A 13,772-nucleotide genomic window follows, 5' to 3' on the forward strand; every position below is an offset into this window, starting at 1 on the left:
AAGGTTTGAGGAAGGTAAAAACTGTATGAAAGCACAGTTTGTGTTTGAAGCTGTGAGGATGATGATGTGTTGCTATGGTATAAACATCTCCCTGAGGTTCAATGGCTTGAAAGGTGTTTTCTATACCCTGTATAAAATTCCTCACTACGGTTAGTAGTACTGGCTGCTTGCTACAAGTGCGAGAGGCCTCACACATCACCATATGTGTCGATGAGTCGGAGGAGTGTACACTGCAGCCATACTTACTCCGGCGGCTGCCATTATCCGTGGGAAGTGATTACACTGCGAGATGCGTGCCAGCGATATGTCCCCGGCCATCATTGAAGTAACACGTCGTCTATAAGCAACCGTTTAGCTACAACACACAGGATCACCACAACCAAATTAACTCTCACAATAGATAGACAGGCCATGGCCAAATGTCCTTCATGTAATCGAACAATCGAGTATTATTTATAAACTGATAATATTTTAGTATCGTACTCTCTGTGCCAAAGTTGTACAGTGTTACGGTTGCAAGGACACATTTATAACAAAAGACGTATTTACAAATGCTTGTATAATAACTATTACAATCACATAGATTCTAAACACGAGAAACATACCCATGTATGTAATGGGTTTCCTGGAACATATCTAAACAGAATCTGATAAATGGCTGGCACCATGTCCAGCTTATGGTGTGGAGGGTTGTTCCAGCCAGCCAGGCCCCCTCCACGCCTTCAGAGCCGCAGATTTGCTTACCATATTTGAAGTGCCTTCTCTACCACTCTGTCTACAGTGGTATGGCAGATCCCAACGCTAACTACAGGAATCTCATCCACATATCAATACGTGAATAATCAAAATTTGCCACGACAACTACAGTGGTATAGAGAGGGGTCTGATGCAAGTTTCACTTTGTGGAGGGATAAGACTTGTTTCCCACGGACTGTCTGATATAGGGTCTGCTGATTAGCAATAACTCGCTATACCGGGGAGGTTCGCTCAGCATGTTTACGACGATTGTTGTGTCACATTCACTATAACGTTGTTCCACATGCTGCCGGTAGCACGTTTCTTCGACTGTAACTGCCGTATTGATAACGTTGTACCCCACCCCCACCCCCACCCCACACCCACACACACACACACACACACACAATATCCTGTATCTATGAAGGCAGTCGATACATGCAGATCGGTGACCAGCGTATTGGCAGTTGTCATATTCAGATACAAGTGTGTACACAAAACGTTTCCGGAAATGGACAGTGTTTACAATGATGAAGATGTGATGTGAAGAACATTATGCTTAGCTGTGAAAACGCTATCAGTATTTGTAGCAATGAAAAGTATTAATCTATAACGTGTGATATTCTGTCATACCTGTTGTATACAAATCTCCCCTAATGGCAGACACAGATATTCTATCATATTATCAAAATGTATATCTATCTCAGAGAGCGCATACAATTCGAACGATAAGACGTTCTTCAGACAGAAACAAATGGCAGTTGAACACTATTTGGTATACGCCAGTTCTACACATGCTATAGATAGCTCACGTCCCACATATTCATGGAATTTCTTCTCCGAAGCAACACTCCATTCTCTGTCTGTTTGGCATAGAGATAAAGTTATTGATTACATCTTTACATGTGAACGAGGTAGATACATGGGCGTTTAGATACACTTCTATAATATATAAACACACCAACACCCACAGACACACAGATATACACACAGACACACATATATACACACGGACACACAGATTCACACACGGACACACACAGACACATGGTCACACACAGACACACAGATATACACACGGACACACAGGCATACACATGGACACACACAGACACATATATACACACGGACATACACAGGCACATGGACACAGACACAGATATACACACGGACACACACATTCACACACGGACACACACAGATATACACATGGACACACACAGACACACAGAGATACACACATACACACGGACACACACGGACACACAGATATACACACAGACACAAATATATACACACGGACACACACAGGCAAACGGACACAGATACACACTGACACACAGATTGACACACGGACACACAGATTGACAAACGGACACACACAGACACACAGATTCACACACAGACACACAGATTCACACGGGGACACACACACACACACACACACACACTGACACACAGATTGACACACGGATACACAGATTGACACACGGACACACAACACACGGACACACATATTCACACACGGACACACACACAGATACTTACATACAGATTCACACACAGACACACGGACACACACAAACACAGACACATACACAGACACACGGACACACAGAAATACACACGGATACACGGACACACACAGACACACACAAACACACGGACACACAGATATACACACGGACACACACAGACACACACAAACACATACAGGGACACACACAGACACACACACGGGGACATACACAGACACACGGACACACAGACACACATCCCCCATGTCAATGGAGATTAGATAAGCACATACAATATAGTGTCGGTTATTCCATATTAGTCTGTCTCGCAGTCTCACACTTCTATAATATACAAACACACCCACCCTGAACCATATTATATTCCCTACAGCGTAGCCCTCCCTGCAGTGCTAAAGCCCTAAATGAAGCAAGTCTAGATTTCCCCAGGATTTGAATCTCTGGTCTCCCTCGGGCTCCTTTTCAATTTAAATGGGTTTATTTGTTACAATCAAACATTATATATATTCAAGGACTAAGCGTTAGTCTAGTCCCATATATGCATGGTTTATGTATGGTTTGGTGATACAATGGACGTGTTATGAAATCTCTGTTAAAAGTTCAACTGAACTGTACACACATGTTCAGAGGAAATGGAATGTGTAACTTTTACTGCCGTGTTAAAGATACATGAAATGATTCTACATACACATCTTGACATGCTGTATCCCTGCCTTGTTAAACATACATGAAATGATTCTACATACATATCTTGACATGCTGTATCCCTGCCTTGTTAAACATACATGAAATGATTCTACATACATATCTTGACCTGCTGTATCTCTGCCGTGTTAAACATACATGAAATGATTCTACATACATATCTTGACACGCTGTATCCCTGCCTTGTTAAACATACATGAAATGATTCTACATACATATCGTGACATACTGTATCCCTGCCTGTGTTGTTAAACATACATGAAATGATTCTACATACATATCTTGACATGCTGTATCCCTGCCTTGTTAAACATACATGAAATGATTCTACATACATATCTTGACATGCTGTATCCCTGCCTTGTTAAACATACATGAAATGATTCTACATACATATCTTGACATGCTGTATCCCTGCCTTGTTAAACATACATGAAATGATTCTACATACATATCTTGACATGCTGTATCCCTGCCGTGTTAAACATACATGAAATGATTCTACATACATATCTTGACATGCTGTATCCCTGCCTTGTTAAACATACATGAAAATGATTCTACATACATATCTTGACATGCTGTATCCATGCCTTGTTAAACATACATGAAATGATTCTACATACATATCTTGACCTGCTGTATCCCTGCCGTGTTAAACATACATGAAATGATTCTACATACATATCTTGACATGCTGTATCCCTGCCTTGTTAAACATACATGAAATGATTCTACATACATATCTTGACATGCTGTATCCCTGCCTTGTTAAACATACATGAAATGATTCTACATACATATCTTGACCTGCTGTATCCCTGCCTTGTTAAACATACATGAAATGATTCTACATACATATCTTGACATGCTGTATCCCTGCCTTGTTAAACATACATGAAATGATTCTACATACATATCTTGACATGCTGTATCCCTGCCTTGTTAAACATACATGAAATGATTCTACATACATATCTTGACATGCTGTATCCCTGCCTTGTTAAACATACATGAACTGATTCTACATACATATCTTGACATGCTGTATCCCTGCCTTGTTAAACATACATGAAATGATTCTACATACATATCTTGACATGCTGTATCCCTGCCTTGTTAAACATACATGAACTGATTCTACATACATATCTTGACATGCTGTATCCCTGCCTTGTTAAACATACATGAACTGATTCTACATACATATCTTGACCTGCTGTATCCCTGCCTTGTTAAACATACATGAAATGCATGTCGTGTTCTCCTGAAGACGTGACATATACATCTCCTTACCATCAGTTAATAGATAGTTGTAACTACATACACGACATTGTTGTTCGAAAGACATTTACAAGAACAGAACACACTGTGATGCCTTACAGAGGATCATGCATATACGACGTGTTAGCTCCCAGGGGTGGTATATTTCCTATATAGTCGCCCTCCCGTTACACAGCTAAGTTAAGGTGTGTTATTTGTAATTATAAATTTATCATAAATCACCTTATTCCAATATACGTTGTGAAATGATCATGTTCGTATTATTGGTGAGACAGAAGTGCTATTACTCTAGATGTAGCGAACAACTGGGTTGTAGATACCATCACGCGGGAGTGTACTGACAGACAACAGATGGAAGAACATTAGTGTGGAAGAACATGGACATTGAAAAAGCTTTGTCACGAGCTATATTTATCATGGAAACTGGTACACTTTGGCTCCAAAACACACAGGTGAACGATATCAAAATGATTTCTAAGTAGTTTGTAAGTGCAGCTCCTGATGTCGTTCATGCTGCTGTATTAAACATGAGTTTTGTCGGATATGCGTGTGCAGCTGTTGCCTCCTATTACCTTTATCAACACAAGCAAATGTTACAAACTGCATTTACCATGGTACAAGCATTTACAAGACTGTGTGTGTTTAGACAGGGACTGGTGGAGGCGGTGGTGTAGCCTGCATTGCTGCATCAGCTGGGTGGGTGTACAGCATGCTTCCATGGGGGACTGATGTACACGTGGTACTTAGATTATATCAGATAATGTAGCATAGGTAGTCCTATAACTGTGTCAGGACATAGGTAGATATTCGGAAATGATCGAGTGTGGTTACCACTGTTTTGAACACAGTTATACTGGCAGGAAATAAGGGTTCACTCTGTCCTTACACAAAAAGCAGCTGAGTTTGAAAGCAGTGCCAGAAACAGTCCCTTTTCTCCAACAACATTCTCAGCATAAGGTGTTATCCAAATAACTCAGTATTGTGAAGCATGGAAAGGCCTGAGTCATATCTTTCGGGTAGGGTCTTAAAACAAGCATCAAACATATCATTCTTTCCGTTCAGTATCAATTGATGTCCAGAAGGCTTTAAATAGTCTCTATTCATGCTTTTCGTTCAAAACATAATTGAACTGGTCTCATTATTTTGATGGAGTATTCGGTCATTGACACACAAGGCGATATTATAGGGAAATGTAAGGAAACAGTATATTTACATAGTTCAGTGTCGCGTTATCACGTAGACGTTCACTATTTACACTTACAGGTATGTTGAACATATTCCCAATAAATACATCAAGCACTCCCTTATAGCACTTAGTAATCACCAATAAATAGTCATTAGTTTCAACTGTTGAATATACCCCCTTATATAGCACTTAGTAATACACCAATAAATGTTAATAATTAGTTTCAACTGTTGAATATACCCTTTATATAGCAATAAATGTTAATAATTAGTTTCAACTGTTGTAATACACCAATAAATGTTCATAATTAGTTTCAACTGTTGAATATACTTACATAGCACTAAGTAAAACCCCAATAAATGGCCGCCATTAGTTTCAACTGTTGAACGTACTCCCTTTCATAGCACTTAGTAATACACCAATAAATGTTAATAATTAGTTTCAACTGTTGAATATACCCCCTTATATAGCACTTAGTAATACACCAATAAATGTTAATAATTAGTTTCAACTGTTGAATATACCCCCTTATATAGCACTTAGTAATACACCAATAAATGTTAATAATTAGTTTCAACTGTTGAATATACTTACATAGCACTTAGTAAAACCCCAATAAATGGCCGTCATTAGTTTCAACTGTTGAACGTACTCCCTTTCATAGCACTTAGTAATACACCAATAAATGTTAATAATTAGTTTCAACTGTTGAATATACCCCCTTATATAGCACTTAGTAATACACCAATAAATGTTAATAATTAGTTTCAACTGTTGAATATACCCCCTTATATAGCACTTAGTAATACACCAATAAATGTTAACAATTAGTTTCAACTGTTGAATATACTCCCTTTCAACTGTTGAATATACCCCCTTTCATAGCACTTAGTAATACACCAATAAATGTTAATAATTAGTTTCAACTGTTGAATATACCCCCTTACATAGCACTTAGTAATACACCAATAAATGTTAATAATTAGTTTCAACTGTTGAACGTACTCCCTTATATAGCACTTAGTAAAACACCAATAAATGTTAATAATTAGTTTCAACTGTTAGACAGATGGATTAATCACCTTGATTTATCTCTTTGATCTATGATGCGGCACTTGTTTCCTCATAAAATAACGTACATCTGTTTATAATTTTGAAGCTGACCTAATTATTCTCTCATTTTCTGTGTTTGGGTTTATCTAAGTATTTAATCTAATTTTCAAGTATTTTGCATACTTTATTATCCTACCTGTTGAAATTAGAGCATTGAGAATAAGTAGTGACTTGTAAGTCCACACATGTATTCACATGCACCATTAATTAACAATGTTAATTAACAATATGATACAAAAGGATGTGTTTGTAAGTTTTACAGTTACAAAACAACACGCTGATGTGTTTTAATTGTTTGTAAACATTCCAAATCCATAAAATAATCCAGGATCACGTGTTGAGTGTATCGTCCTCCGGCATCACATAGAACTGACACCGCCTCCCATATTAGCATCATGGAGTATTTGAAAACATGCTCATCCGACACACTTTCCTACAGCACATGTCTATCGAAAATAAAACTTCGCCGGAGTTCCTCTTTGTTACATAATGGCGCTGCCATGTGGTTTGAACTTCCTCTACCGTATAGTTGTAAAACAGCCTCGGCGGATCACCCCCTCCCCACGAGCAACTTCCCCGTACGGTCAACACTCTCAGTTTGGCCACGGACCCCTCTTTGATTCTAGGAAACCACCGACGGGATTCCCAGACGCACTAGGACATATGGCAATGCCTTATTTGGCCTCCTGCTAATAGGTGCGCACGATAAGCCCTGACGAGGAGCATATTATAAGAGACAGAGGCCTGTTTCAGCCACACCGTCAGCGCTCGGCAAGCAGCACACACACAGATCTCTCTCCTCTATATAGTTTCGTTAGCTTACACAAACAACAACAGCCATGGATGATGATGTTGCTGCATTGGTCTGTGACAACGGCTCCGGCATGTGTAAAGCCGGCTTTGCCGGAGACGATGCTCCCCGAGCTGTCTTCCCCTCAATTGTCGGCCGCCCAAGACATCAGGTATGGACGTTTTCTTGTTGTATTACACATGTCACGAGGAAGACCTAGTTTCACTTTCTCAAGTTGTTGGGTCAAAGAGTTGAATACCAACTGATGTGGACGCCTTGGTGTTATTCCGCTAACATGGCGAACCATCCAAGTAATAATATACATACTGTAACCCAGCATGTGCTATGTCGTTGCATGGTAACAAATACACACACGATTTATTGATATTGTTTTATGATTGGTAAATGTTGTCGAAGTGTAAAGTTCAAATGTTATGAATCCGGGAACATTTAGTCCTGCCTAAGATGCAGTGATTCAAGCCTAGACTTATATGGTTCGAATGGGGTACCAGCAGTCAGAGTGACTTGATACATAGGGAATACCTATATGCGAAATAATTTAGCATTAATTTCTGACTTCATCAGTATGCCCTGTGCGTGATTTAACCAACAAACGACACATTTTAAGAATATCTACTTCTGAAACACTTCTAAAAGAGGACGCTGCTATTTTTAGATTTTCTCTTAACCTTCTCTCTGAAGATATGCTAGGAGATATTTTGAGACCGAGTTGACGGTTTTCTGCTGAGAGTGTGTTAGGTTTATCTGGCAGTTGCCCCAAGCTAGTTATTGCTGACTGGCGGGATGGGAATCCTGACTGTGCACTCTTGGAACTGCCAGCCCAGTAAGGTGACGGTGGCGGCGGCGGAATTCCACGCTGCTGTGATGGTGCTACCATGTGTATGAGGGGGAGGGAAGGGAGGAGGGGGAGGGGTGTCAGATTACGCACGTGTGGCGTCTCTCTTGGCTGAATTAGCGACCGTCAAATGAGGAACAGGAACGCAAGATAATGCCTTAAATGTACAAGGAAACGCCAGGCGTTAGCGGAATGAGAGAGTGAAGCTTGCCTTTGTTTCCACTGATGATATGCCACTATCTGATAGAGACAACTGATGCACTTGACGAATATTTTGAATGATTTCATAATTAATGTTGATACTTACTGAATTAAATTCTGAGCATTAATCAATATTTAAGCAAATTTAGTCGTTTTGCTAGTTTGTATATGATAGCCGTCAATCTATAAATATATTTACAAACGTACACCCAAATATCATCAATTATATATGAACTAATTCACAGATAGAGTATACATACTTATCCTTGGAAAGCAAAATTGATATTTTTGACTATATGATCCATGTTGCTGCAGTGACATTATAACCAGCTTTAGGTCCAGGGCTACGCTGTGGAAATGCTGTACTTCCTAAGTTGTTCTATTAAGACTAGTATAAAACATAAATGTTACACTTTGAATACATAGTGAGTGTAATTTAATCGTGTTGATCGTCTACAACTCGATTTATGACCTACTACAATGTGTTGATATTGTCGTGTTGACAATAATATCTTGCCCACCACTAACCATCCCCTACACGCCCACACACAACCGATATATTTCTTCATGAGAAATAGAACGTTTTCGAACTTGTAGTAATTTCCTGCTTGTATACATGTTTCACTTTTTCTTCCAGGGCGTGATGGTCGGTATGGGTCAGAAAGACAGCTATGTTGGAGATGAGGCTCAGTCCAAGAGAGGTATCCTCACACTCAAGTACCCCATCGAGCACGGTATCGTCACCAACTGGGACGACATGGAGAAGATCTGGCATCACACCTTCTACAACGAGCTCCGTGTTGCACCCGAGGAGCACCCCGTCCTCCTGACAGAGGCTCCCCTCAACCCCAAGGCCAACCGTGAAAAGATGACCCAGATCATGTTCGAGACCTTCAACTCTCCAGCTATGTATGTGGCCATCCAGGCTGTTCTGTCTCTGTACGCCTCTGGTCGTACCACGGGTATTGTTTTGGACTCTGGTGATGGTGTCACCCACACTGTACCCATCTATGAAGGTTACGCCCTTCCCCACGCCATCATGAGGTTGGATCTTGCCGGTCGTGACCTGACTGATTACCTCATGAAGATCCTCACTGAGCGTGGTTACTCCTTCACCACCACCGCTGAGAGAGAAATCGTCCGAGACATCAAGGAAAAGCTCTGCTACATCGCCCTTGACTTCGAGCAGGAAATGGCTACTGCTGCCTCTTCTTCCTCCCTTGAGAAGAGTTACGAGTTGCCCGACGGTCAAGTCATCACCATCGGAAACGAGAGGTTCCGTTGCCCAGAGTCTCTCTTCCAGCCATCCTTCTTGGGTATGGAATCTGCTGGTATCCACGAAACCACATTCAACTCCATCATGAAGTGCGATGTTGACATCCGTAAGGACCTGTACGCCAACACTGTTCTCTCAGGAGGTACCACCATGTTCCCTGGTATCGCCGACAGAATGCAGAAGGAGATCACATCCCTTGCCCCAAGCACAATGAAGATCAAGATCATCGCTCCCCCAGAGAGGAAATACTCCGTCTGGATCGGTGGCTCCATCCTTGCCTCTCTGTCCACCTTCCAGCAGATGTGGATCAGCAAGCAGGAGTACGACGAGTCCGGCCCATCCATTGTACACAGGAAGTGCTTCTAAATGTGTTTTACGGACTATAATTTCGATAATCCTCATACTATCCTGATTAGGACTATTCTCCGGCTGTTGCAAATTGCCGTCGCTCAATATTGTACATACACCGGTTCCAATATGGGCACTACCAAAAGTGACTTTCCATTCCTCAAAACAAACTGTATATTGTAATTTATTCCTTACAAAAGCGCAATAAATCACAATCAACTCGTTTTTTAAACTGTTGTATTGTTTCGTATGATCAAGTAAGGATATAAAACATGAATCGTTTTCTTTACTGGCTTATCAAAATAGCAAGACAATTATTGTTTGGTTACTATATAAACAGTAAGCCAATTGTACATTTTCTATTGAAACTTTGCTTTGTGATACTTGCTAGTGAGGACAACGATTCTTACCGGGCTGCTTTACCATGGGCTTTAATCACCGAGCTGTTATGTTTGACTCCCTGAAAGTCGTACTGTGTGATGTACGGACACGCGGGGGTAACGGGCACTTGTTTCACTCACTGATAAAGTGTATGCAAATTACGGAGCGGGCAATAAAAGAGCTAATCATCAGATTGTTCATCTCAGTTTGTTTTGTGATTCCTATAGGACACATCAACATTAAAGTGGTTGTCACAGACAGGGCGATCCGTCAGTAGTTCCTATTGATTCTATTCAAAACAGGTTAAAGAACACCCCAATTCGGAAGGTTGTAGTACATTACCCACCAGATATGAGAGATTAATTATAGTGATATAATAAAATGTGGTGTTCTTGAGCATGTTTTGAATAGCATGTATATACCATGCAGTGTTTGCTCACACAACTTTCAAATTTGATGCGTTGCGTGTACCCAAACGAATCTGTACAACAATACACAGTTGTTTCAGCAATCTGTACAACATTACACAGTTGTTTCAGCAGACTTGGTGGATATAATGCTGAGACATGTCAATGTATGTGGACCTTTAAACCCTTTAGGTACATTATCTATAACACGGAAATACAAAGACACCCCAAATGACATAAATCATCATCTTTCGAATCTAAATATAAAGGTGACCCACACATTTCTTTCATACCGTATATATATATATATAGACCTGTTTAACAACTGCACTCAGTTGTGATCTGCATTGTGGTAGTAATTAGAAATTCACAAAGAATTAGCGTTGATAGATTTTTGTTACATTTGAAAATACAAATACAAATATATCTGAAAAACCACATGACATTTTGTGGTGCAGTTATCATGCAGTGTTTGCTCCGCACCACTTTGAAACATTCTGTTTCTTGTTTGTGTGTGTGAGTGCGTGCGTGCGTGCACACATATCGAGCAATTTGGATTAACTATTAAGGACATCAGGACGTTACCTGTAATCAGCGTTGCTTGACAATATTGAGCCACCTGTAATCTGGGTCGCTTGACACCAGTGTGTCACCTGTAACTATCGTTGATGTGTGTCACCTGTAATCAGCTTTTTTTGACATAGGTGTGTCACCTGTTATCAGCGTTGCTTGACATTTGTGTGTCAACTGTAATGAGCGTTGGTTTACGTCAGTGTGTCACCTGTAATCAGCTTTTTTTGACATATGTGTGTCACCTGTTATCAGCGCTGCTTGACATTTGTGTGTCAACTGTAATGAGCGTTGGTTTACGTCAGTGTGTCACCTGTAATCAGCATGGCTTGACATATGTGTGTCACCTGTAATCAGCATGACTTGACATATGTGTGTCACCTGTAATCAGCATGGCTTGACATATGTGTGTCACCTGTAATCAGCGTGGCTTGACATATGTGTGTCAGGTGTAATCAGAGTGGCTTGACATAAGTGTGTCACCTGTTATCAGAGTTGGTTTACGTCAGTGTGTCACCTGTAATCAGCTATTTTTGACATAGGTGTGTCACCTGTTATCAGCGCTGCTTGACATTTGAATTTGACGCGTTGCGTGTGCACCTCGACGAATTTGTAAAACATTACATACAGACTTCGTGGATATAATGTAAGACGAGTCAAATTTATTTGGACCTTTAAAGCCCTCAGGTACACTATCTATACAACGGATCGCTGTAGTCATTTGGAATTCACGAAGAATTAGCGTTGATGTTTTATATACGTCTCACTGCATGTACAGCATAAAATATAGACAAAATAACAAATGATCAGTAAAAGCACATGCACCATTCCTTATGGAATTATGAGAGACCTATAAATCTAAAATATATACAGGCTACTAAAAGTCACAGAAAAACATTTGCGTTTAAAGATAAATACACAAATGGCAATTTAACTTTTATACAGCAACAATCGCCTTCTAGATAGAATCAGCAATACGGTTTGGGCAACATTTCTGTTTGTCGGTAAGAAAAGAAACATCATAAATAGTACAAACATTGGAAAACAATTCTAATAACAGGAAATCGTACATCGAGCACTTAAGTAAAACATGTAATTCATCTTCAATACAGTTATCAGGGCGAGGTAGGGGGTAGGGGGTGGGGTGGATGGTGGGATGGGTGGTAGATGTAGGCGTGCGTGTGGTTGTGGGCCTGGGTGTGGTTGGGGTAGGGGGTGGGGGTGGATGGTGGGATGGGTGGTAGATGTAGGCGTGCGTGTGGTTGTGGGCCTGGGTGTGGTTGGGGTAGGGGGGTGGTGGGTGGATGGTGGGATGGGTGGTAGATGAAGGCTTGCGTGTGGTTGTGGGCCTGGGTGTGGTTGGGGTAGGGGGTGGGGGTGGTGGGTGGATGGTGGGATGGGTGGTGTGGATGTAGGCGTGCGTGTGGTTGTGGACCTGGGTGTGGTTGGGGTAGGGGGTGGTGGGTGGATGGTGGGATGGGTGGTAGATGAAGGCTTGCGTGTGGTTGTGGGCCTGGGTGTGGTTGGGGGTAGGGGGTGGGGGTGGTGGGTGGATGGTTGGATGGGTGGTAGATGTAGGCGTGCGTGTGGTTGTGGGCCTGGGTGTGGTTGGGGTAGGGGGGGGTGGTGGGTGGATGGTGGGATGGGTGGTGGATGTAGGCGTGCGTGTGGTTGTGCCTGGGTGTGGTTGGGGGGGTAGGTGGTGGGTGGATGGTGGGATGGGTGGTAGATGTAGGCGTGCGTGTGGTTGTGGGCCTGGGTGTGGTTGGGGTAGGGGGTGGGGGTGGTGGGTGGATGGTGGGATGGGTGGTAGATGTAGGCGTGCGTGTGGTTGTGGGCCTGGGTGTGGTTGGGAGTAGGGGTTGAGGGGTGGTGGGTGGATAGTGGGATGGGTGGTAGATGTAGGCGTGCGTGTGGTTGTGGAGCCTGGGTGTGGTTTGCAGTAGGGGGTAGAAGGGGGTGGTGGGTGGATGGTGGGATGGGTGGTAGATGTAGGCGTGCGTGTGGTTGTGGGCCTGGGTGTATGGTGTGGTTGGGGTAGGGGGTGGGGGTGGTGGGTGGATGGTGGGATGGAGTGGTAGATGTAGGCGTGCGTGTGGTTGTGGAGCCTGGGTGTGGTTGGGAGTAGAGAGGGTGTGGTGTGGAGCCTGGGGGTGGATGCTGGGTGGTGGGTGGATGGTGGGATGGAGGGTGGTAGATGTAGGCGTGCGTGTGGTTGTGGAGCCTGGGTGTGGTTGTGGGTAGGAGGGGGGTATGGAGTGGGGTGGTGGGTGGATGGTGGGATGGGTGGTTGATGTAGGCGTGCGTATCGTTGTAGAGGCCTGGGTGGGTGTGGTTACAGGGGTAGGGGTGGTGGATGGTGGGGTGGGTGGTAGATATAGTGCG

General features: G+C 42.3%; 1 protein-coding gene across 4 annotated transcripts in view; it reads left to right on the forward strand.

Moving 5' to 3' along the window:
• LOC124257028 (actin, cytoplasmic) overlaps positions 1-10,601 on the forward strand; it is a 47,101-nt gene extending 36,500 nt beyond the window's left edge. For 2 of the 4 annotated variants that reach the window (XM_046690998.1, XM_046690999.1), the window contains exon 3: positions 9,553-10,601. In XM_046690998.1, coding sequence (XP_046546954.1) covers positions 9,553-10,047 — 495 coding nt within the window. In that variant the 3' untranslated portion in view covers positions 10,048-10,601. Of the gene's footprint in view, positions 1-7,303; positions 7,521-9,042 lie in introns of those variants that run through there. The other 2 variants (XM_046690996.1, XM_046690997.1) reach the window with 2 other exon arrangements.
• The last annotated feature ends 3,171 nt before the right edge of the window (positions 10,602-13,772 follow it).

This window comes from Haliotis rubra, unplaced genomic scaffold (genome assembly GCF_003918875.1).
Source record: "Haliotis rubra isolate DU_JTF1 unplaced genomic scaffold, ASM391887v1 Scf648, whole genome shotgun sequence".
NCBI lineage: Eukaryota > Metazoa > Mollusca > Gastropoda > Lepetellida > Haliotidae > Haliotis > Haliotis rubra.